Genomic DNA, 25,891 nt, shown 5'->3' with positions numbered 1-25,891 from the left:
CTTTTGAGAAAACATAGTTCTACCTTTTATTTGTCCAATTGCTGTATTATGTCCTTGTAGACATGCACTTCCAGTTAAATCATCAGTCTCCTCCTTCTGTGGAAAATGCTTAAACATAATGTGATGAAATTAATATAAAGACTATGTACATATGTGAGCTTATTTTAAAAGAAGAAAATAAAAGAAGGGTGTTTAAAAAACTGGTACAGCTTCAATATCTCAGACAGCAATTTACTCTGACTAGAGAATTCCACTTCCACTTCTGATTTATTATGGCTACTAATGTCTATATTCTTCATATAAACCTATTTTTTGTGTGAATGATGCACCCTGACTCCAAGCTTGCCTTACTTTTTTCTCTCCTGTCAGTGTGCCACGTGCCCATGTCTGGAACATTCAGTGTTCAGCTTCCTATCATACAGTACCCACTCAACATCAGAAACATCCAAATCCCAGACATTCACAGAATCAGCAGGTATACTTCAAAGTCAATGAGAATATATCTACAGCCTATGTCTGCATAAAATTGTCTATAGGTGAGAAACCACAGTGTTATGTTTCAACAAGAACTACTATAAACTAGTTCATGAACTAGCCAATAAAGACATTATGTGATACCATTGATAATATTTTCTGATTTATTCTGTTGAAAATAAAGTAAGTTTGAAAGCTATTATTTATACCCTAACACCAAATGCCCCTCTCTAAAAGCAGCCATTCTTTAACAGGTTATTAATTTTCTAACTGCCATTGATTTTATGAATTCAATTTTTTTCTTCCTCAACGGACAGAGTGAAGTGTACTACAGATTGCATGTAAGACTTCAACCTTTAAATCTGAGAACCATTGAAGATTATCAACTTTTAAGTCATCCACTTGGTGAAAAGTGAAACCAGTAAATCTGCAGGATAATGGATGGCTCTGGAAACTGGAATATTAAGTGAAGTGACCCAAAGGAGAAAAAGAAAGAACTATATGTCTTCCATGTGCAGATTCTAGCCTATAATGTACACATGCAGATATGTACAAAGGGATACATGTGGATAAAGCCTAAGTATTTAGAAAGGACACCTAGAAAGGATAATGTTGAGTGATGAAAAGAGGCACATGTAGGCAAGGGACACAAGATTCCTGAGAGAGGACAGTGAGCTTCTGTGTTAAAATCAACTCTGTCAAGGCGAAGCGGGTGTTTGTTTTGGGCTTGTCTTCTCTTTGTTGGGCTTTGTTTTCTCAGTGGTAGATTCAGAAGTTCAACTCAAGTAGAAAGGGCCATTTTGGATTCTGCAAAAGAATCTAATGTATGTTATTTCTTTGCACATCATTGTGAAAACCGGGCTCTCTTTTTCATCCCATTGACTATTAGCACACCAGGAATCAGCTCGACTGGTCTGAGGACATTTGACACAGTGACTCACTTAGAAAAAGTGATTTAAAAACAATATCTTTGTTTTGGGGTAAGAATTTTGTAATCTAATTTTTTTCTTTTTCTTTTTATGACTGCATCAGATCATTCTATTACAGTGTTATTCAACACGGAAACTATATTGCTACACATAAAGTATGGCTTTAATTTTTTTAAAAAATAAAGACTGATATTCAGCTCTGAAATCAAATATATTCTAAGGGTCCTGTGAGAACGGCAGAAGGTTAAAATGTTTTATAATTAAAAACTAAATTATGATCAATTATCCCATAAGGTATCCTGAAATGTAATTCCACATGCCTTGCTTTATCAATAATTTTCAAAAGGACAGTACAAAGGTGGGGAGATGGCTCAGCAGATTGGTTTTGTGAGCACAAAGACCTGAACTGAAGCCCCAAAGACTCACATAAAAAGTCAGGCACTTTATTGCACAGCACTATGGAAAGAGAAGGCATCAGTGGATCTTGGGCCAGCCAGCCAGGTTCTGTGAAGGAATCTGTCCTAACAGTGTGAGGAGTGATGGAGGAAGACATGTAACACTGATCTCAAGCCTACACTAGCCAGTGCACACAGGCATATGCAGGTACACAAACACTTGAACATATGCATGTATACACACAAAAACTCAGCATTAAATGTACAATTCAAAATTCAAATAATTACATACCAATGGCAAATTAGTTGTACTATCACTGTGGGTTTTTTGATTTTCTGTTGATGTCACATCTAAATCTGATTTTGCTGAAAATGAATAGATTTAGAAAAATAAATCATAGTGAATTAATAGAATGATAGTATTTATAATAGTAGATAATTTAAAATTAATAATAATTAAATTGTACTTTTGTTTTCCAAAATGAGTTTAATTAGTATAAATATTAGTCAAATAGAAAAGTTTCCTTTGTAGAAGATTGTTCTCATTATGTAAATGTTACACATTAGAAGCCACCATCTCTAATATACATTGTACTTATATATTCATTTATTAACTCAACCACTCTACAAAAGAGATCAAAGCTGGAAATTAGCTTGAAAACAACAGAGAAGCAAATTGATATCTCTTAAATTACCTGCTAACCATAACCTTATGAAAATGGTTGCTTACTGCTTTCTTTACATCTGTTAATACCATTCAATGTAACTGAGATACTAAAAGGAAATATACAAAATAGACTGCTGATGGGGAAAATTATGACATCTGAACAAACCTAAACATTGTGATGGCATCTGAACTCTCAAAGCTAATATGAGAAAGTTAGAGAATAGATACTTTGTGAAATATTTTTAAATCACTATGCCACATTCATCAATTTTTCTTGTAACTCAGTAATTATACAGTGGTGATAACTGTTCAAGAACACATATAATTCATTCACTATCAAGAAAGTGTTTCTCAACTAACTAGCTTACATATTTTGTTACAGAATATTAATTAATAAAATATGTTTACTTTTGCATGCATTCATAGAGTATTTATATGACTGTATTTTCCTTCTAATTTAGATACCTTAAATTTTATTGATCCACTTGTGTGAAAAGAAATTAGATCCAAAGTAGGAAATATTTTGATCACACTAATCAAATATAGTGTATGGGAAAAAAAATCAACTAAAATTTTAAAAAAGGCAAAAAAGTAGGAAATAATATATAAGAGTTCAAGATTAAAATCTGGTTCCAAAGATGGACTTATTTTCACATAATTGTTAGATTTTGACAGCCTGCTGCATTTCAGAACAGTGTAATATTGATTGTGAGAAACAATTTTAGTATTCAAGAAATGAACTCTATTATGTATTTTGCACACAATATTTCATTAGTTTGAAATATGTCGTCTCTTAAAGGAAAAAGACAATTCCTTTTTCAAAAAGAGAAACCTCAAAAACAGTGACAGAGTCTTGTTCAAATTAACCTCATCTGAATATATAAGGTTAGACACCCTCTGCTCTGATGACTGGGAGGTGTGAGAAACAGAACTGAGTGGTTACTAACTCCAGGTCTAATCTCTCTTCTCCCTCCCTCCCTCCCTCCCTCCCTCCCTCCCTCCCTCCCTCCCTCCCTCCCTCCCTCCCTCCCAAAGCTCATGAAGCAGCAGTAATAATATTTTTTTTAGTTTAATCACATAAGCAAATGTCCCATCAAGTGGCTTTTTACATGATGTATTATTCTTACCTTTAACGTATTCATCACCTGATTGATCATCACTTGATTGATCTGCAGCTCCATGGAAATGATCACTACCCTTCTTGACAAGACATTCAAAAATACTCTGTCATGGTAAACATCAAAATTGTTAATGAGTTTCTAGGAAAGTGTCTGAACTTTTATTCTAGAAGGACTTGGAAAATTTTTTTTAAAAAAGTCCATTGTATTAAAATAAAAACATTTTTTTTTCACTTATAAACTGTATGGCCGTGGCAGGCTTCTTGTTAACTGTTCTTTTATCTTAAATTAACCCATTTCTATAAATCTATACCTTGCCACGTGGCTGGTGGCTTACCAGAGTCTTTACATGCTGTTTGTCCTGGCAGTGGCTGCAGTGTCTCCCTCCTCAGCCTTCTGCTTCCCAGAATTCTCCTCTCTCCTTGTCCCAACTACTTCCTGCCTGGCAACCTACTTCCTGCCTGGTCACTGGCCATCAGTGTTTTATTTATATAGAGCAATATCCACAGCACTTCCCCTTTTTTTCTTTTTTTAAAAAGGAAGGTTTTAACTTTAACATGGTAAAATTACATATAACAAAACAATTACCGAGCAAGAATTATAGTTACAATATTAAAGAAGATGTCCTATCTATCTTATATTTGTGAGTTTAAGGTTTTATATCTAACTTATCTTTTATCATAACTGAGGAAATTACAACTATCTAGTTTTCAACCACATCAAAGACCTGAGAAGGAACATAATGGTACCTGAGAAATGGTAGATGGATGCAAGCAACTTTCGGGAATCTTGAAAGAGTAGACCAAGACAGCTGGCAGCCTGGACAGTCACCTAATGTTTCTCAGCATTGTTGGTGCATTCAAATTGGCTACAGGCCTAGAGTATCTGACAGACCATTTTCAGAAGCAGGAATTCTGAGAGACCATCTTACCCTGTCTTGGCAGAGCACAGTGGTCGCTTTCCTTGTGTCCCACTTGTCCAGAAAGGACAGCATTGCATTTGTACTGTCAGCCATCAAGGCAAGGGCAGTTCTTTGCCCAGTAGGCCATTTTGTGCCAAAAAGACAAACTTCCAAATGGAAATGTCTTAGAAGCCCAACATTCTCTCGGGATCAATTGGTGCAGCCAGGAGCAATTGTGTCTCACGTCAACAGAATTCTAAGTTATTTAAATGCCATATTCTCTAGGTCTATGAAGTATTTGAAGATTACCTATCTATCTGAAATATATCTATGTATACCTAGAAGACTTAACTAACATGGCTACAACTATGATTATCATAGATGACTAATTATTAATCTATTTTTATTAATCCATTACAATTTTAAATGAGTTAAACATAATACCTCAAACAAGAATGGAGATATATATATATATATATATATATATATATATATATATATATACAGTATAACAAAATTAACTTCAAGTTTGTATCAATAAACTAAAATTTTTACCAATGTAAAACATTTTAAACATAAACTAAAATCTATACCAATGTAAAACATTTTAAACAAGTTGTTCTTTAAAAGTAGGTTCATTAATCTACCCTTTTATCTTATCATCTCTATATCCTCCTATATATCTATATCATATCCCCTTTTCTTTTTTAGAAAGAGATCACATTTATAATCAACTTGTTTTAAGTAAAAATATTGGTTTTTCTCTGTCCCACACCAGAGGGCTCTTCTGATTTTGGACACAAGAATCTCTTAACCATTTTTTTTAAAGCAATATGTCTGGGTTTAGAGGGGGAGTGAGCCAATTCCACCTCTAAAGCCAGCTTGGTATATTTGGGAATTTGGGCGTAGCATCTCTTACTACTTCCTGCTGGAGGGGGGTGCTGTATCTTATGGGGATGTAAAGAAAATTTTAGGCCTATGGGGTAGTCCGTGAGGCTGTATTGTGTGAACCAGTTGCCTCAAAACTGCTCTGGATGTTGGATCATCTGGGCCATGGTGTCATCAGAGATCTTTCAGGGGGTCTTGGCTGGTCAAACCTGATGTATCTTAATCTGGAACAAATCCATAGCCTCTGGCTTTCTGTGGAAACAAAAGCAGAACCTCTTTTCCAAAGTAACATATCCTTATATCCAGATTTTGAAGTCAAGGTAACTTTAAAATTTACATTTTGGCATAACCGAACAGCTTTTATAATCAAATGTTTTTCTTTAGTTATGAATATCAAAGACAACATAATCCAGATTTTATGTGTGATAGTCATCTTCACGTGGCTTATTACCTTTACTGTTTTTTTAAACATTTTATTTTTAGATACTATTTGTTTATATAACAGTATATATATTTTTTAAGTCTACGTACAATTTTACATGCATTATAAACTATTTCATCTGAATTAGTCTTATTGCAAACTTATTGCTTTAAACTGTATGTAGCCTTTTAAGCCTGAAACGGAGCTGTGGCTGCTGGCTCCGCCCACTTCAGCTTCCCAACATGGTGGTGGTACGTTTTCTGCCAGCTCTGGGAGTCATCAATTCTCAGAAATAGTGGGTCTACGCTTTTATCAAAGCAGCGTGTAGCCCAGAAACCTCTTTTTTTTTTTTTTTTTTTTAATACTAGTAAAGACTAAATCTACCACACAGCATAATGTGCCGCTGGCAGACGCCTCATTCCCACCATACTGCCGGTCAAACACACACACGCCAGGAACCCGCCAGCGTTCAAACCTGCGTTTTGCGGTGTCTAGCTGCCCGTATGAGACATGAAGCAGGAACCTGGTTTTGGCTCTGTTTAGAATTGGTTCTTAAATATTCTCAGGTTTAAGGTGGAAACTCGAGCCGTTGGGCGCCATTTGTTGCTAGAGGGCCTCTCTCCAGGTTCCACCAAGCCCCGCAGTCCCACAATCCACATATAAAATAATCACTCAGACATTTATATCACTTATAAACTGTATGGCCGTGGCAGGCTTCTTGCTAACTGTTCTTTTATCTTAAATTAACCCATTTCTATAAATCTATACCTTGCCACGTGGCTGGTGGCTTACCAGAGTCTTTACATGCTGCTTGTCCTGGCAGTGGCTGCAGTGTCTCCCCAATAAAAACATTTTTACTCAGAATCTCATATATGCCATTAGATCAAATTTATCTTCATATGGGCAATGACTATGAAAACTGACCATGGAAGGACATATTACACCAAACAGCAAAATATTACCAGATGTGACTATTTCAACAAGGAATGAACTGAGTTTACTAGACCAATCCAAAAATTAGAGGGCACATACAAAATCACCTTTCTGAAAAGTCTCAATAGTGCTAGTGCATTAGGGCATTGTTAATATTTAAAATGCTTCCAATGAGAAAACTACTTCAGAAGGGAACATTAAGAGACTTCACAGCACAGAGTACTGCCACAAAAAAAAAAGAAAGAAAAGAAAAGAAAAAAAGAAAGAAAAACAAAACAAAAACCTAAAAAAAAAAAAACCTATACATGCCAAGAAGTACTCATTGTAACCTTTTGTACAATACAGTAAGGGCTCTGTTATTTAAAGAAAGTAAAAAAAAAAAAATCTAGCTGCCAAGTGAGAAAGCCAACACATTATGGAGTATTGAAGCTTCAGTTGTGCTGAGATGACTATCTGGGAGTTCCTGTTACCCAGGACATCAATAAAACCTTTCCCACAATGGCCACATAGAATATGAGATTTCTGTATAAAGCTTGTGATCCTCATTGCTCCCAAAAAGGTAATCTTCTTTGTTCTGCATTGGTTAAATAATGTAAAACCAAAACTGTATATACACACATATAACTCATGTTTTCTGTTTGTGAATTTTTCCTTGCCTGTCTACATTTGACAATCCAAACATACTAATTAATTTGAGCCCTGTCATCAATTTCTTAAGCTCCATGGTGCAAAACACTAAGTTGCAAGATTCTCTCTAAATATCCTTAGGACTTTACACTTCACATGTAACATTCTGTTCATATGCAACACTAGATGACCTTGGCAGTTATTCAATTTTCAGGTAAATTTAGTTTCAAGGCGTCAAGTTGTTTCTTTGGGGTTCCTGTGCCCAAGATGGCTCGACTAAACTGCAACAGCTTCATTCACTAGATGCTACAAATTACCAGAGCGGAACAATGCAGCAGAAACAGCTTTAGCACATATGTGTTTTTAAACATATACGTTTCAACCTGGGGAAAATGTTGCTTCTGCTCATTGGAATACGCAATAGAGTAAAGTCAGAGCAACATTCTTGTTGGAACATCATTCAAAGCATTTTTTCAAAAAAAAAAAAAACATTGAACAAACCTCAGAGTCATCACTTGAATCTTCAAATTTCTGTAATGTGGACTTCTTATCTAGACAATGCAGTCACAGAAAATTTCATGAGAATATTTATCATAGTGAAGTTTAAAATATACATTTACATTCATTTCATATATATCTTTCCCTTACATTTTGGTATTTCTTTATTTCAATAATATTAAAACAATATTTTACAAATATATGAAAGCATTTTCAGGAAGGCATTTTTACAGTAGGAAATGGGCAAGAGAAAAGTAGTTAAAAGAAATGATGTTTGGGGTCATGCACACCTTTAATACTGCTTGAGCATGAAATAACTTTCATGCACATCTGCAAATTTATCATTGTTGTTACTGTTATCCCTATAATTATCATAGTGAGATTGTCATTATTAGTTTGCTTACAAAGGCTCCCTTGGCTACTTTTTCCAACTGACTGCTTTCTTGCTTCTTCCTGTCATGAAAAACAAAATAACACAATGAGGAGATTCTATTGATTATTAGGATAAAAGATAGGTTTATAGAAAATTCAACTACAGAAAGTACAAATATACTTTCTGTCCTGATATTAATGGCCATCCTAACTAATTCTAGAAATAGGCTTCATCTAGCTTCTTGTTCGTGATTTGAAACTTGAATTTGAAGCAGGTAACTGGGAATTAAGTTTGTGCACCCCAGATAAACTTAATAAACTGTGATTCTTTAGCCTCTTTGAGATCTACTGCATATGACATTTACAATGTTTCGGGAATAATTTGTAATCCCCAAAAAGCCAAATTTTTCTTTACTTCATGAAACATTTCTTCTAAACTATCTTTGTATGAATCAGCCGATAAGATACTATCCATGTAATGGTAAATTATAGATTGAGGAAACTGTTTATGAATTAGTTCTAATAGCTGTTGCATAAAATATTGATATAAGATGGGGTTGTTTAATATTCATTGTGGAAGAATCTTCCAGTGGTATCTTTTAAAAGGCTGGGAATTATTATAAGACACTGTGGGATAAGGCCCTTGTACACTGGTTTAATAAAATGCTCTTGGCCAGTAGCCAGGCAAGAAGTGTAGGTGAAATGAGCAGACAAGGAGAATTCTTGGAAGAGGAAGGCTGAGTCAGGAGTCACAAGCCAGACACTGAGGAAGCAAGATAACAAGAAAGAACTGAGAAAAGGTACCAAGCAATGTGGCTAAACATAGATAAGAACCATGGGTTAATTTAAGTGTAAGAGCTAGTCAGTAATAAGCCTAAGCAAATGGCCAAACAGTTATAATTAATATAAGCCTCTGTGTGTTTAATAGGGTCCTAGCGGCTGTGGAACCAGGCTGGACACAGGAAAACTTCCAACTACAATAAGAAGGCACTGTGAAAGGAAATTTTTCTCTATCCTGCTCTTGTAAAGGTATAGTAAAAAAGTAGGCTTTTAAATCAATCACTATAATAGACCATCCCTTAGGTAATAAAGAAAGCGAGGGAATTCCAGGCTGTAGAGGGTCCATTGGCTGAATCACCTTGATTATGGCTCTTAAATCTATTAACATTCTCCATTTTCCAGAATTCTTTTTAATGACAAATATAGAAGAATTTCAAGGACTGGCTTATTCTTCAATATGTTGAGCATCTGTTTTTGTACCAGCTATTCTAGTGCCTGTAACTTTTCTGATGTCAAAGTTCCACTCACACAGGTTTGTCAGTTAACCACATTAATGGTAGGGCTGTTGGTACCTTTGAACGATCAGTAACTGTTTTTCCCTGCTTATGTACAACTTGAATGGTCTGTAACCATCCTTGATAATACCTTTTAATATTTCTCTCAGAAGCATTCCTTATTTTATAGCTTTTTCTGATGTTGGCGGAATGTTAATCCGTGTTTTTCACTGCTGCAACAAATCAATCCTCATAAATTCATTGCTATGTTAACCACATATGGTTTTAATTTCCCTACTTGTCCTTCTGGCCCTATATTCTTGACCCATCTTGCACTTTGTTTTACCTGAGATAAAGTTCCAATCCCTAGAAGCTGGACATTTACCTCCTGAAGAGGCCAACCCAGACGACAAGATTTTGGTGTCTGTGCCTGTGTCACCAAACCTCAATTTCCTTGCTGTTTATTCATATTTTTAGCTTTGGTCTTCGATTGTTTATAGAAGTTTGACAAAATACTTGCTTTATGATTTCTCCTGAAAATCTTGTTTTTATCTACTGACCCTGTTCTGTCATCCAGAGCAGTATGTTTTTTAACAACCAGCAGTAAATCTTTTAATTGCTCTGAGAAGGGGTTTCCCCAGTGCTGACAGAGAATGATTGAACCAAATTTGATATCAGGGCCTGATGGAGTTGCATTTCCCAATGACAAAGGGTTACCTTGCTTGTCCCTTGTTGGTCTGCATTCATTAGCCCAGTGGTGGCCTTTGGCACACCTTCTGCAAAGCAGAACTGTAACACTTTGGCTGGGGAAACTTTCTCTTGCCGGCACAGATTTGTTACATTATGGGGAAACTGAGACCAGTTATAACATTTCTATGGAGCAGAGGTATAACAATCTCATTGGGGAAATCCTCCCCTGTGGGAGCAGAGTTGTTACACTTGCATTAGGGAAACCTTTCCTGGAACAAGGACTTAACACTTTGCTGGGGAAACCATCCCCCACTAGAACAGAGCTGTAACACTTCTGTTAGGATACCTTTACCTTGTGAGCTGTGGGTAATCCTTGGCCTCTGACTACCAGGATACCTTTCCCTTCAGAGCTGTAAGACTTGTAGGTATTCCTTGACTTCCAACTGCCAGAATACATTTCTCTTAAGGGCTGTGACACTTACAGGTATCTCCAGAACCCTCTCTACTTCCACACTGTCCCAACTAAAAAGCCCAATCTATGCTCCTCCTCGCTATTTCCTGTCAACTAGTTGCTAACTCAGCCTCTCTGAACCCACATTAATTTTATTTAATTAACACAATTGCAACACATCTTTGCATAGTTCAACAAATGCAGCATAAACAAATGTGACATATCTTTGCCTAGTCAAACAAATATTCCACAACACAATCCTATGAGATGCTCATATAGATTAAAATTTTGTCATTCTGGACAGAGTTGTGGGTCATAGATATTGCAGCTGGATAGGACTATTAATTGCTTCCCTTCCTTGCTATCTTCCATAGTATTTTCTGGAACTATGAAGGCTAGACTTCAATAAATGGAACTCACATTTTGGTGATAATGAGTGGCTACCTAATGGGTCTTAAAGCTTGCCCAACAGATGGGAAATCATGCATGATACTAGAAACCTAGCCAATATACAGGTCAGGAATCTGAAAAAAAAGGATCTGCCACCACCACTTAGCTAGACCAGCCTAACTGCTAATGGCATTCTAAATCTTATTCTAAAACTTACAGATAAAGTGTGTCCTCACCAAGAATCCTTTCCTCACAGCAAATGAAACCATCAATAAAACCACAATGGGACACAATGCAGAGATTAATAGATCAATTGTGGGGAGCCTACACCAAAGGGATAATCTATGCTACAGTTTCTGAATTTATGGCTCAAGGACCATTGAGGAACAGGGTCCAGTGAGATTGTAAGAGGCAGAATATTAGGAACACTTCTGTAAAAACGGTCTTCTAGAAACAGCTGCATGAACTAGATTAGAACATTGGCAATACTAATAGACATGCTTACCTGGAACAGGAATATCTCAGTGTCCCACACTTACACAATGAACTACAGGCCATTAATGACTGCTGGGAAAAGTCTCTCTTAGGGATGGGCTGTCTTACTGGTTAGTAAATATAAAGTAGTCAGTTCTGAAACTACATACTTTCAAACAACAAAAAGACTCAACAGGTTGTAGTTTCTCTCTCTCTCTCTCTCTCTCTCTCTCTCTCTGTGTGTGTGTGTGTGTGTGTGTGTGTGTGTGTGTGTGTGTGTGTGTGTGTGTGTGTGTTTTGTAGGGAGGAGATCTGGGAGGATCTGGAGAAAGTAAGGGGAAAGTAAAATAATTCTATTTTAAATAAAATTTTCTACAAATTTAAAAAAATAAAGTATTCAACTTTTATATTCAAGCATACTTGGTGACATTTGATAACAAATAAGAGATTAAAGGTTTAATTAGTTAATTCTATGATTGAAATGAGTTTAGAGCGGCTACAGCATTCAAAGCTTTTTATAAAAAAAATATTGGACAAACCTCAGTGACTTCATTTGAATCTTCATTTTTCTGTGCTTTGGGCTCCTCATCTATACAATGTAATTACAAAAACATTAATGAGAACATTTGTTACAGTGATGTTAAGGTATATATATATATATAATTGTACATATAATTTTGTCTCCATGTTTTGTACATTTTGACAAAATAAGACACAAAGAAAAAATTTAGAAAATTCGTGCATTTTCAGGATGGCATTGTTACATTAGAAAGTGTGCAAGAAAAAAAACATTTAAAAGAAGCAATCCTTGTTTGGTATATGCGTACTTGCACTTTGTCTTTTGTAGAAGGCTTGAATGAGAACGCACCCCACTCCTATCTGACTTCAGTGGGATTGACCCAATTTTTTCTTCATTTGTGGTGATGGTGGCTCTGTGTTTCTCATATGTAGCTTTTATTATACTTAGGTATGTCCCCTCTAGTCCTACCCTTTCTAGAACTTTTATCATGAAGGCATGTTGGATTTTATGAAAGGCTTGTTCTGAATCCATTGTAATGACCAAATGACTTTTGTCATTCAGTCCATTTATGTGGTGTTCAACATTTATTGGCTTGTATATGTTGAAACATCCATGTCTCTCTTGAATAAAACCAACATGGTCTAAAATTTTGGATTTCTGTCTGTATTCTGTTTGCAAGTATTTTGTGGAAGATTTCAGTTTTTGAACCTATGTTCATCAGAGATACTGGTCTTTAGTTTTCTTTTGTTGTTGTGTGTTATGAGGTTTGGGTATTATAGAGATACTGGCTTCATAAAAGGTGTTAGGGAGTGTTCCTTCTATTTCCTGTTACTGTTGTTGTATAGTTTAAGAAAGATTTGCCGAGTGTTGGTGGCGCAAGCTTTTAATCCCAGCACTCGGGAGGCAGAGGCAGGCGGATCTCTGTGAGTTCGAGGCCAGCCTGGGCTACCAAGTGAATTCCAGGAAAGGCGCAAAGCTACACAGAGAAACCCTGTCTCGAAAAACCAAAAAAAAAAAAAAAAAAAAAAAAAAAAAAAAAAAAAGATTATAAATCTTATTTCAAGTTCTGGTATAATTCTACTGTGAATCCATTTTAAATTTTTTCTAAGCTATAAGGCTTTTTGTTATTGTTTGAATCTCCTCATTTGTGAGGATCTGTTTAGGTTTTTGACTTCTTGGTTTAATTTTGGTGATTTGGCTGAATCTAGAAATCTGTTTCAATAGAGTGCAGTTTTGTTTTTTTTTTTAAATATCCTCTCATAAACATTCTGAATCACTTTAGAATATACTTTAAATGTTTCCTGTTCATGCTGACTTTGTTAATTTGGCTTCTCAATACATGCAAGAGTACAGTGAAACCACTAAACTAGGCCACTCTAGGTAGAAAGAAAAATTGATTGAGGATCAAACTGCCAAGGCTACCCCTCGGGGGACAGAGGAAAGCAAAATGGTAAGAAAGTAAGCAGATTTTATTTGACAGTCAGGGGTGTGTGTGTTGGGGGCGGGGTGTCTTTGAGCAGATACAGGCTGTTTGGATTGACCAAGGACTGTATGTATATTCCTGCTGGATGTCTTAGTTAGGGTTACTACTGCTGTGCTGAAACACCGTGGCCAAAGAAACTTGGGGAGGAAATAGTTTATTTGGATTACACTTCCACAGCACTGTTCATCACTGAAGGAAGTCAGGACAGGAACTCAAACAAGGTAAGTACCTGTGACACAGGTAAGCAAGAAGTGACACAGAAGGGATGGATGGGTGATGCTCACTGGCTTGCTTCCATGTCTTTACTCTGACTGCTGTCCTACAGAACTCAGGACCACCAGCCCCCCGGGGAGCAGCACCCATAGTGGGCTGAGTCCTTCCACATCAATCACTAGTTAAGAAAATGCCCTACCATTGGATCAATCGTATGGAAGTTTTTTCTCAATTAAGGTTCCTTCCTTTCAGATGACTCTAGCTTGCGTCCAGTTGGCACAAAATTAGCTAGGACAGGAAAGGTAGTTAACAGGAAGGCTCCGGATAAACAGAAACCTGTTGATTGCTGAGGAATGCTGAATGTATGCGGCTGTTTATCCAGCAGCAATCCTTCTGGTTACTTGGTCAGAGTCCTGTTTAGCACATTGTCAGCAGTACTGCCATTTGTGGGGGGAACCTACTTTGGACCTCACACTCACTTTTTCCTTTTGGATAATTGGGCCAGGGTCTGTTGATCTTATTCATCTTCTCAAAGAACCAGTAGTCACAGTCACTGTTTTTTTTCCCTATTATTTTCTTTCTTTCTATTTCATTAATTTCTGTTCTGGTTTTTATTATTTCTTGACATTAACTGAGTAAGGATTTGATTTGTTCTTGTTTTTATAAATTTTGAGTTGCATCATCAAGTCATTTATTTATATTCTTTCTGAGCCATAAATTCTCTTCATGGGATTTCTTTTAGTGTATTTTGGAGTTTTTATTGTGTTGTGTTTTCATTTTCATTTAGTTCCAAGAATTTTTTTCTTTGATTTCTTCTTTGACTCATTCACCATTCAGTAATGAGTTGTTTAATCGCAATGAGTATATATTAGAGATTTGTTTGTTGTCAATTTTAAGTTTTATTGCATTATGGTCAAATATGATACACAACATAGTTGTTTCAATTTTTAGAAACTTGTTAAGATTCTCTTTTGCTTTTTGTCTCAGGATGCATTCTATTTACATTATGAAAAGGTTTTCTGCCTTCTTCAACCATGGCAGACAGTTTTGCTGGATACATTAGTCTAAGTTGGCAGTCAAGGTCTTTTAAGGTTAGGCATGTATTGTTCCAGGCGTTTACAGCTCTCATAGTTTTCACTGACCAATCACTACTATTGTTCTGGTGGGCTTCTCTTTATTTGTGACTTGAGATTTTTTTCTCTTCTATCTCTCAATGCTCTTTTCGTTTTGCATACTTGGAGTTTTACCTATGGTATGTCTTGAGGAGTTTCTTTTCTGGTCTATCTGGTGTTCTATATACTTGTATCTGTATGGGTGTATACTTAGTTGGTGGAAGTTTTCTTCAATGATCTTATTGAAGATCTATCTGGTCTATGCCATTGACCTGGGATTTTTCTCCTTCATTTACTCCTATAATTCAAGAGGTTGGTCTTTTTATGGTGAACCATGTTTCTTCATTTCCTGAATGTTCCTTTCTGGTGGTTTTTTGTTTTGTTTTGTTTTGTTTTTTGTTTGTTTGTTTTTTGGTGGGGGATTGTTTGTTTGTTTGTTTGTTTGTTTGTAATTTTTCACATCCTGTGATTATTTTGTCTAGATTATACACTTCATTTTTTGAACCCTGATATTATCTGTTCTGCTTGATTCATTTGACTTGTAAGGCTTCTTCTTAAGGTTTCTAGCTGAACTGTTGGAGTTTTCAATTTCATCTTCAGTTTACCTCAAGTTTTCTTTAGTGTTTTTATTTATTGAATTCTAATTTGAAATCCTGGATTATCCTGGGCATCACTCAGGCATTGATTCTTTTTTAGTTCACTGAGTTGTTTCTTTGTGTCTTCTTTAAACTCCTTGAATTCTTTGATAAAGTTTATGATTATTATTTTAAATTCTGTGTTCTGGGATCATATACGTGAACATTTCTATAAGACTGGTAGATTTGGAGTGAGGAGAGATACTGTCTTGATATTTCATATTGTTTGTATTTTTCATATGAGCTCTGGGCGTGCAGACTTCTTTTGTGAGTTTTGTTTATAATATTGACGCAGCAGGGGAACACAGGCCATTTAAGGCTGAAAGTTCAATATGGCTTAAGGGGAATGAAGTCAGATGGAGAAATGGGGCTGAGCTGTCATTCAAGATGTGCGTCCTGGTCCAAGCATGGAGTTTGGGCTTAGATCTGGAGGTTGAGTAATGTGCATGGAGGGAAGGATGAGGCAAACTCATCCTGCTAGACCCTGGCAAAGAAGTGCAGGACCTGACTGGGCAGAGAGGCTGTATGTGGCTGTCACTTGAGGAGCCCACAGGTTGGGAGTAGGTATAATGGGTCTTGGCTAGGGCCTGGAGGGTCGCAGCAGTGGAAGCAGGATTAGCCAGACCAGGCCAGAGCACTAGATGTGGGAATCTGGCTGGATCCGGGAGCTTGGAAAGGTTGCATAGAGGGTCAGGTGGATCATAGAGTTAGATGCTTAAAGAATATGTGAGATCTGGCTGGGCAGAGGGATTAGAATATCTGTACTTATTTTATTACAATATTGGTGCTTGAGCATAAAAAATTTTCAGTATATTTGCAAATTTATCATTTTTGGCATTTTTGTTACCTCTGAATTTAACTGAAATTTTATTACTTGTTTGCTGACAAGAAGGATTCCCTTGTTTACCTTTTCCTAAGGGTTGCTCTGTTGTTACTCCCTGTCATGAAAAACAAAGAAAACAAAATCTTTAGAAATTCTGCTTCTTCATTCTATTACTCTCTCAATGTATCAGTCATTAAAACAAAAATATTTAGTCGGTCAAGTTATAGACACAACCCCTGAGAAGCTGAGGATAAAGGAGATTAACTTCTGTATTGAAGCAGAGTCAGTAACATTTGATAACAAATAAGAAAATAAGTTTAATTCATAAGATGTGTTACTGAAATGAATTTACTACAGATACACCATTCAAAGCGCTTTTTTTTTTTTTTTTTTTTTCAAAACAAAAAACAACATTGGACAAACCTTAGAGTCCTCAGTTGGGTCTTCAACTTCTTTCTGGATGGATGTCTTATCTATACAATGCAGTTACAGAAACATTAAAGAGAACATTTGTTACAGGGAAGTTAAATATACATACTTAAAAAATATATGTGTTGTGTGTATATTACATATATCTTATCACTACATGTTGACATTTGTACATTTTGATGAAACAATGAGACAAATTTTCAGATGTTTGAAGCATTTGCCGGAAGACACTGTTATAGTAGAAACTGAACAAGAAAAGCTATTTAAAAGCAATGTTTATTTGAAAATATGCACATTTGTACTTTTTTTATTATATTATTACTTGCACATGAAACACTTTTCATGCATATTTACAAATTTATTATCAAAGTTGTTATTCCTCTCATTAGCATAACTGAGATTGTCATTACTCATTTGCTTACTGGAAGGACTAGTCCCTTGGTTACTTTTCTCTGATGTCTGCTTTATTTCTTCTTCCTGTCATGAAACACAAAGAAAACACAACCTCAGAAATGTATTTCTTCATTCATTCTCTCCATCACTCACTCACTGTATCAGTCACTGAGGCAAACATATTTACAGTCTGTCAAGTTAAAGACACAACCCATGAAACACAGATAAGAGAGATTAACTTCTTTTTTCAAGGAGAGTCAGTGATACATGATAACAAATGAGAAAAGTTTATTTCATTATTTCTAACACTGAGGAGAATTTACTTTGATTATATAAGAAAGAATCCATTCTCTTATGGGCCGCAAGAATATATTATAGAGATTCTGCTGTATATTAAAGCTATACCTAGAAATTTCAAGGCATTAGAAGAAGCCGTTTATCAAGGAATATTTGGTGTTGCTGAGTTTTTAATATTTTAGCTATCTTCTGCTATGAAATTCTTGTGGGCCCATATACTACTAGGCCATTGGCAAACAGATGCTGATCCACTAGGTAACTAACACTCCCTACAGGGCCTAGGAGGCAGATGCACAGCTTTGTTTCTTATGCAAATGAAGCTCAGACCATCCCTTGCCTTCAGGCCTAGTAGTACTGTAGAGCTACTGACTCAGGACAATAGGGCTTTTTGCATAACCAGGTGCAGTAAAGACGGGCAGATTTCCTGGCCAGAGCAGAGTTGTGTGGCAGGGAGAGAAAGAACAGGCAGAGCCACGTGGCTGGAGGAGAAGAAAACAAGGCGAGTTTCTATAGATGGCAGGCAGAGCTGCATGACCAGAGAGAAGAGACAAAGGCAGAGTTTCTCAGAGCCAGGGATAAGGAGCTAGGAAGGAAAGATGGAGGACAAAGGAACAGAGGATGAAGATGAGGTTAAAAGCATAGGAGCTTAATCAGAACTATGAGAAGACAGGAAAAGTAGGTACAGAGAGGAGCTGAATGTGAGGATGGAGCTGAAGTTGTATAGAGAAGTTTGTTATATAGAAATAAAGTAACAGACGAAAGAGCATGGTGTAAGTAGATTCTTTTCCCTCAGATAACGCCTGCCGGACATAGTGTCTTCCCCAGGACACTTGGAGGAATACTCAGGGCAGGGACTTGGGAAAATTCCATTACCATTCTTCATGATAATTTGAAAGAAAGAGAAAGCAGAGAGGGCCAGAACAAAGGGCCTTGTAGACAAGGCATCATGAGCAAAAGTGGAATACAGTTACTGGTAATGAGATCAATTGGTCAAATAGGAAAACCAAGGCCAAACCACAAGAGGAATACCTCATTCTAGACAGGAGGTGAGAATTCCTCTTCATAGCACAAGCAACCCACACAATAAGAACTGAGTTATTTCAGAAAAATAGTTGTATGTAAGTCTCACTCATAACTGTGTAAGGGTAAAAGACCATAACGCAGAGAGAAAGGATAAGAAAAAACATTTCAAAATAGTTGATGACAGGCCAGCAAGACAGCTCAACAGATAATAGTGCCTAATGCACAAGGCTGACAATCTGAGGGCAGTTCGCAGAATGGAGAGAACAGACTCAAAAGTCTTCTGACATCCACAGGCATGCAATGGCAGGTGTATGTTCACACACACTGAAATTCAAATTCATGCAAAATTAATGCACACACATAATGAAGATGATGATGATGATGATGATGATGATGATGACAATAATAAGTAGGCTATAAATGTAATCATCTTTGTACCATATTAAACCTGGTAATCAGCTAGAAAACCAAGTGTGAAATTGTGAGGAGGGTTTGAGTCCAGTATCTCCTCAGCTTCAGTTCATGATATCCACTTTATAAAACTTTCAATAAAGGGGGAAGTAGAGGTCAAAGTAGAGTAATATAAGAAGGCAAGCATAAGGTCAATGCATTCAGTTTCAGAGGTGGGAAATTTGGGTCACTTAGAAGGTTTAAAGACAGGTCTGTATTAACATTAGGAGACAGATTAGATGATGTTATTCAGGGCAAGCATATGTGTTTATGAGGCAAATGTGTATAAAAAATATGCTATTGTGCCATGACTAATGTGTATGTACACAGAACTCTAAAATGCTAAGAATGACAGAGGAGGTAAAATAAGAAGAAATAATGTTTTGTTTGTCAGCTTTTGTTTTGTGTCTGTAGAATGCAGTAATATTAACATATATAATTTCTGATATCTGGTATGCAATACAAATATGTTTGTTAAATTTTGTTGAAAATATTTTATTATAAAAATGTTCAACAAGAAGACTCTTTAAAAATAACTATTGGATAACTGATCTGACTTAAGGCCTACTCCACAAGATGGAAACCATACCCAACACTGTCTGAGTAACCAAAGACCTGAGACTAGATAGCCCAGGGTTCTAGGGCAAAACTGAATAATACTGGACTAAAAAAAATGTAGTGATAATTAGTGACACCTAATGACATTCTGCTATATTTATATATCAGTGCCTTATTCAGCCATCAGAAAAACTTCTTCCTGCAGAAGATGAGAACAAATACAGAGACCCACCACCAGACAATGCGCAGAGAGTAAGAGACCTTGGAACACTCAGCCCTAAATGGGATGTCTCCATCAAATCCCTCCCCTCAGAACTTAGGGAACCCTGCAGAAGAGGAGGAGGAAAGAATGTAAAAGCCAAAGGGGTTGGAGGACACCGGGCCCTCTCTATCAACTGAGTAAAGCTCATATGAACTCGGAGACTGAAGCAGCATGCACACGCCTGCATGGGTCTGTACCAGGTCCTCTGTGTTTGTATTACGGCTTCCAGTTTAGTGTTTTTATGGGATTCCTGAATGTGTGAACTAGTGAATCTCTGTTTCTTGTGCTTTCTCCTGGGCTCTTTCCCCTCTGTTTGTCTTAAGTTTTTGTTTTATCTTATTATATTTTATTTTGTTATATTTAAAAAATAAATGAATAATGAATGAATGCATGAATGAATAAAAACCTTGTCACTAAGGTAAAGGTTGACACTGAACTGTTATTTATAACTAATAGGAAAGGGAAAACTAGTTTTCTGCAGTGGAATGATATTGGATATATCAAATACTCCAGGGCAGGTCTCATGTTCAGGAGTAGTTGACCAACAAATAATGGACTCCACAGTTTGTTGAGTTTTTGTTTGTTGGTTGGTGTGTGTGTGTGTGTGTGTGTGTGTGTGTGTGTGTGTGTGTGTATGTGCAAGTGTGTGTGCTCACTTTTATTTGGCTAGTTTAATTTTTGTTTTTTATTTATTTTTCTTTTGGGGTGATATTGTATTTTGTTTTCAAGATTTTGGGGCATTTTGTTGTTGTATTGGGTTTTTGTTTATTTTTGGAGAAAGAAATTAAAGTTGGGTAGGTAAAAACTGGGAGAGGACCTGTAAAAACTTGGGAAAAGGGAAGTATATGATCAAAATATATTTAGATTTAAAATTTGTTTTAAATAATAAAAAATAACTATAAGAAGTTTTAAATTAGGAGCCATTATAGGTGGGTCCCACCTATGACCCCAGTGGCTCAAGAGACCAAGGCAGTCATATTGCTGAAGTTCAGAATTGTAGATAAGCACAAAGAACACATAGAGACCCTCACCTCCTAAAAAGTTTTAGAATTGTGGAAGCATCTCCCATAAAAATAAAACTATGAAAATCCAAGTTAAGGGTTGATGTCTGTAAATTCTTTGTAATGATTCTTTTATAACTTGATAGGTACAACCAGTATTCATGTGAGTGAAAAAAGAAATTTTTAAAGTCTAAGAAACAGAGTTTTAAAGGTGGTGAAATATACATATGGAATTTACATCTCCAAATACTGAGCTTGCAGTCCAGATGGGTTGTGGGGCATGTTCCTGGTATCTCTAAATATGTGTGATCTCTAGCATCACAAAGTAAAGATAGATTAAAAAAATAAAAAGGAAAGAGAGACCGTGATAAACAAAGACCCCATGAGAATAGGAAGAAGCAGAGTGCTGCGAGAGGTCCCCAGAAATCCACGAAGATACCACCACAATAGACTACTGGCAATGGTCGAGAGAGTGCCTAAGCTGACCTACTCTGGTGATCAGATAGCCGAACACCCTAACTGTCATGATAGAACTCTCATCTAGTGACTGGTGGAAGCAGAAGCAAAGATCCATGGCCAAACCACAGGTGGAGCTCCAGGAGTCCAATCAATGAGAGAAAGGAGGGATTATCTGAGCAAGAGATATGGAGACCATGATTGGAAAAAGTACAGGGACAAATAGTCAAACTAGCGGAAACACAAGAACTATGAACCAATAGCTGAGGAGCCCCCATGGAACTGGACCAGGCCCTCTGGATAAGTGAGACAGTTGATTAGCTTGAACTGTTTAGGAGGCCCCCCAGGCAGTGGGGCCGGACCTGTCCTTGGTGAATGAGCTGGCTTTTTGGAACCTAGGACATATGCTGAGACACTTTGCTCACACTTGGTACAGGGAGGAGGGGACTGAACCTGCCTCAACTGAATCTACCAGGCTGGACTGACTCTCCAGGGGAGACCTTGCCTTGAAGGAGGTGGGAATGGGGTCTGGATGTGTGTGGCGGGGGGAAGCTGGGGGGTGGGAGAAGGGAAGACAGGGAAATCTGTGGCTGATATATAAACTTAAATTAATTATAAAATAAAAATATTTATAAAAAACAATAAAATAGCCGGGCGGTGGTGGCGCACACCTTTAATCCCAGCATTCGGGAGGCAGAGCCAGGCGAATCTCTGTGAGTTCGAGGCCAGCCTGGGCTACCAAGTGAGCTCCAGGAAAGGCGCAAAGCTACACAGAGAAACCCTGTCTCAAAAAACCAAAAAAAATAAATAAATAAAATTAAAAAAACAAATAAAATAAAATAAAATAAAAAAGCAGAAAAAAAAAAACCCTTGACTTCCATAGCCAATAATGTATCCAGAGAATAGTGCCAGGCACTCCCACAGTATCCTAATGGCTGGAGATATTTACAAATCTAACATCATCTTCCAGAGGTAACTGTTTACACTCCACAGGCAGTTTTTCCCTCCTTGTGATTCTAGGAGAGTTTGTCGTTTCATCTCAAAAACAACTACACTTTGGAATGTATATGTGCATATACACTTTCATGTATATACAATTAGGGAAAGATAAATCAGGATCATTCCAGAGAGATACAATTTTTCCTTTACAGATATTAAATTATAATAGAATGTATTATAAGTCTTTATTGCATAATATGTAGAGCCACTGAATTTTTTAAAAATGTATTTACTTATTCTTTGAGAATTTCACACATTATCTTTTTTTTTTTTTTTTTTTGCTTTTTTTTTTTTCAACACAGGGTTTCTCTGTGTAGCTTTGGCGCCTTCTCCTGAAATTCACTCTGTAGCCCAGCTGGCCTCGAACTCATAGAGATCCACCTGCCTCTGCCTCCCGAGTGCTGGGATTAGAGGCGTGCGCCACCACCGCCCACACATTATCATTTTATCACACTCTTTCCCTATGCCCCATCCTCCACCCTTATCTATGCACCCAACTTCATGGGTGTTTATGTGTTCTCACCTGTGACTGTATGTGTGGAGGCCAGAGACTGACTATAGGTAGTCTCCTTATTTTATATGCTTGCTATTTTGGCTAGACTGTCTAGTTAACAAGCTTCAAGAATCCACCTGTGTCCATCCTCACTCCCAGAACAGGAGTTATACACCATCAAGCCTGGGAAGCTGAACTCAGTTTCTTTTTTTTTTTTCCTCCTCCACAGCTGAACTCACATGCACATACTGCTACATGACTGAGCACAATAAAGGCACCTGCCTCTAAGCCTGATGACCTGAGTTCAATCTACCTCACAGGATCAGCATTATTCAAGGAAAGAACTGTCCCTCTCATCTGCATACATGTACTGTGATACGCGAGCACGCACATGCACATAGACAAACACAAAATAATATATATTCATACTTCTCTCTCTCTCTCTCTCTCTCTCTCTCTCTCTCTCTCTCTCTCTCTCTCCTCTCTCTTTCTCTCTTCTCTCTCTCTCTCTCTTTCTCTTGGTTTTTTGAGACAGGGTTTCTCTGTGTAGTTTTGGTGCCTGTCCTGGATCTTGCTCTGTAGACCAGGCTGGCCTCGAACTCACAGAGATCCACCTGGCTCTGCCTCCTGAGTGCTGGGCGGGCACCACCACTGCCCAGCTGAACTCAGTTTCTTAAGCTTGTGCAACACTTTACCCGCCTTCACTAAACAATGATCTGAACCCAAATAGCATATATTTTAAAACTTACTTCTTTAATACTCAGTATTTGTTTTTGTATTTTTTAAGACAGGGTCTCACTATTACACAACTCTGGCCATCCTGGAACTTACTATGCAGACCAGGCTGGTCTCAAACTCACAAAGATCTGCCTCCCTTTACCTCCCAAGTGCTGGCATTAAAGGCATGTGCCGCCACTCTTGGCTTAATATACAGTATTTTTAAAAATATTAAAATGTTAAGAAATTTGTAATTCTTTATAATTACATGTAATGCATTTTACGTTGTTTCTACCATATTTCAATAAACAATTTGCTTCTGTTTGCATGATTTATATTTATTAAAGTTAACTCAAGCTGAATAATGCAGAAATTCATATTTTATCACTATTTTATTCATGTGGGTTTAAACTGAAAACTATATAAATGGCTTTCATTTTCCATCTTCAATAAACACAAATAATCATATAAATTCTGCTCTTTCCATGAAAGAAGGGACACATAGTATGATGAATCTTGTGTGGAATGATTGATGAATGACAGCCGCACTCAACATCTGACCAGAAATGTTTAACTCAATTGGTCAATAACAAAGATCATGGTGAATAACAGAACAGACATGGAAGAACTATTTGCTGCAAGGGAACATTTGAGCTGTGAGTTAACTCATCTATGGGATGTAAAGAGAGAAAAAGATATAAAAATAAAAATACGAAAATCCCACCACACAGAAGGAAAAAGTTTTATACTTCAATCTATAAATTGTATACAATGGTAGTGTCATGTAGCCTATGAAGCATCTGAATGAAGTCCAGCCCAAATGTATACTAATGTCCCCTCAAAACACTAGGTAGCATTGGGAATTATTTGCCTTTAGTATGGGTTAGTGTTAAAATCACCCTATTCCCTGCCTCTATAAATACACTGAAGTCAACTAGAGATAGAAAGATAGAATCCAAACTTTAACCCAGGTGTTACTGACTGGTAATGGAAAGCCACAAATTCTGAACCACTGAGAATGACCACCCTTTTGCATGAATCTAATACAGGTACCATCAATTCTACATTGTTCAAAATTATTATTGTTTAGCCATATGATACAATTTGATTTTAATTTGTATAATTTAAAGAGGTTTTATATATGGACCAAAATAAACAAAAACATGCCATATATCCTGGCATAAAATTTAATGATAAGTTATTGTAGAGTCTAAGAACATTCTAAATTTTATAATTAGGTACAACTAAAAAATAGGATAAAATTTTCTATTGGTCCTATAAGATAACTTGAAGGTAATTGCATGTGTTTGGTGCTACATTATTAAACACAAGAAAACACTAAATGAGAAATTAAAGGCTTCCTTACCGAGTGTTGCAGATGTGCGATGCCATTACCAACATCATCATTATCATCATCCTCTCCCTTCTGTTCTTCTTCCGATGACACTTCTATGACTACCTCTAGAGACAAATCTATATATTTTGTGAACATAAACTTTTTAAAAATGACATAAAATAATAGTCTCTATCAATATGTAGAAACAGCTTAAAATCAATGATAATAAAGTACATCTGTGATTTCCTGAGGAATTTCAAGTAACCTTAAGCTTTACCGTCTGATGCATCCCAACATGTTATCTGTTAAAATTCCATCTAATATTTGAAGCCATCCTTGATGATGCCTCCACCTCGATAAGCAGGTGGCACTTTGCTTAAGGTTACCACATTTACCTCTTGAGTTGTAAATGACTTCTTTGTGTGTCTACACAGTTCACTCTCAAACTGGAGTGGGCAATCTTTTCAGTCATTTAAGTATATATTCTCTTTCTTTGTTTTGCTCAATAAGTACTTATTATTGCACCTTTCGGGGGATGGCCCAGCACTTTTGAAAATGTGCTTGAAATATGCAGTGCGTACCTTCGCTGGAGGTGATGCCTGTTCTGACATTGAAAGAACAACTTGAGGCAGGTGGAGGGCAGGGAAGGATGTCAGCACAAGAGATGGTACCCACAGAGGAAGAGGAGTATTCAATAGAGTGCTTGTCAAACAAGAGTTATTGGTGAAGATGGAAACGCCAATAATGCTAGAGAAAAGAACTACAGAGGGAGACTTGTGTGGAGGTAGATTACGAAAGTCTTGTAACTGAGAAGTTGTGTGTTAACTTGTTCATGTTGCATTGTACATGTATATTCTATAAGTGGTGGAGAACAGGTGTAAGTGGTGCGTGAATGATGGGGGCAGACGAACTCAGAGAAGGCAACAAAGCAGAGATAAACATGATGGAAGGCAGACACAGAGTTAGTGTTTTCAGAAATAGCTAGGGTATATCCTCATTAGTGACAAGAAGAGAGTGGATTTTGCTAAATGGAAAATGCACAAATATGAATTCCTCAAGTATGAAATGCCAGTAATTACTGGGAGAAAGAAAAAAGTCAGATGTAAAAAGAAACTCAAATGTTTGTAATTGTCCTTGGTTGCTCAATATTTCTACTTCATCGTAAATTTTGAGGGAATTTACTCAGCTC

The 25,891-nt window shown here is 36.8% G+C and overlaps 1 protein-coding gene across 1 annotated transcript in view; it reads right to left on the bottom strand.

Annotated features, from left to right (window-relative positions):
* The window catches only part of LOC102905426 (uncharacterized), a 163,945-nt gene that overhangs the window by 106,851 nt on the left and 31,203 nt on the right, over positions 1-25,891 (bottom strand). The window contains exons 15-24 of the mRNA XM_042275419.2: positions 24,733-24,839; positions 17,140-17,194; positions 16,712-16,761; positions 16,373-16,403; positions 12,042-12,091; positions 8,256-8,304; positions 7,855-7,904; positions 3,593-3,689; positions 2,091-2,164; positions 24-108 (exon numbers count right to left, since the gene is read on the bottom strand). Of these exons, the coding sequence (XP_042131353.1) occupies positions 24-108; positions 2,091-2,164; positions 3,593-3,689; positions 7,855-7,904; positions 8,256-8,304; positions 12,042-12,091; positions 16,373-16,403; positions 16,712-16,761; positions 17,140-17,194; positions 24,733-24,839 (648 nt within the window). The remainder of the gene's footprint in view (positions 1-23; positions 109-2,090; positions 2,165-3,592; positions 3,690-7,854; positions 7,905-8,255; positions 8,305-12,041; positions 12,092-16,372; positions 16,404-16,711; positions 16,762-17,139; positions 17,195-24,732; positions 24,840-25,891) is intronic.

This window comes from Peromyscus maniculatus, chromosome 4 (genome assembly GCF_049852395.1).
Source record: "Peromyscus maniculatus bairdii isolate BWxNUB_F1_BW_parent chromosome 4, HU_Pman_BW_mat_3.1, whole genome shotgun sequence".
Lineage (NCBI taxonomy): Eukaryota > Metazoa > Chordata > Mammalia > Rodentia > Cricetidae > Peromyscus > Peromyscus maniculatus.
This window is presented reverse-complemented; position numbering and strand designations above follow the sequence as displayed.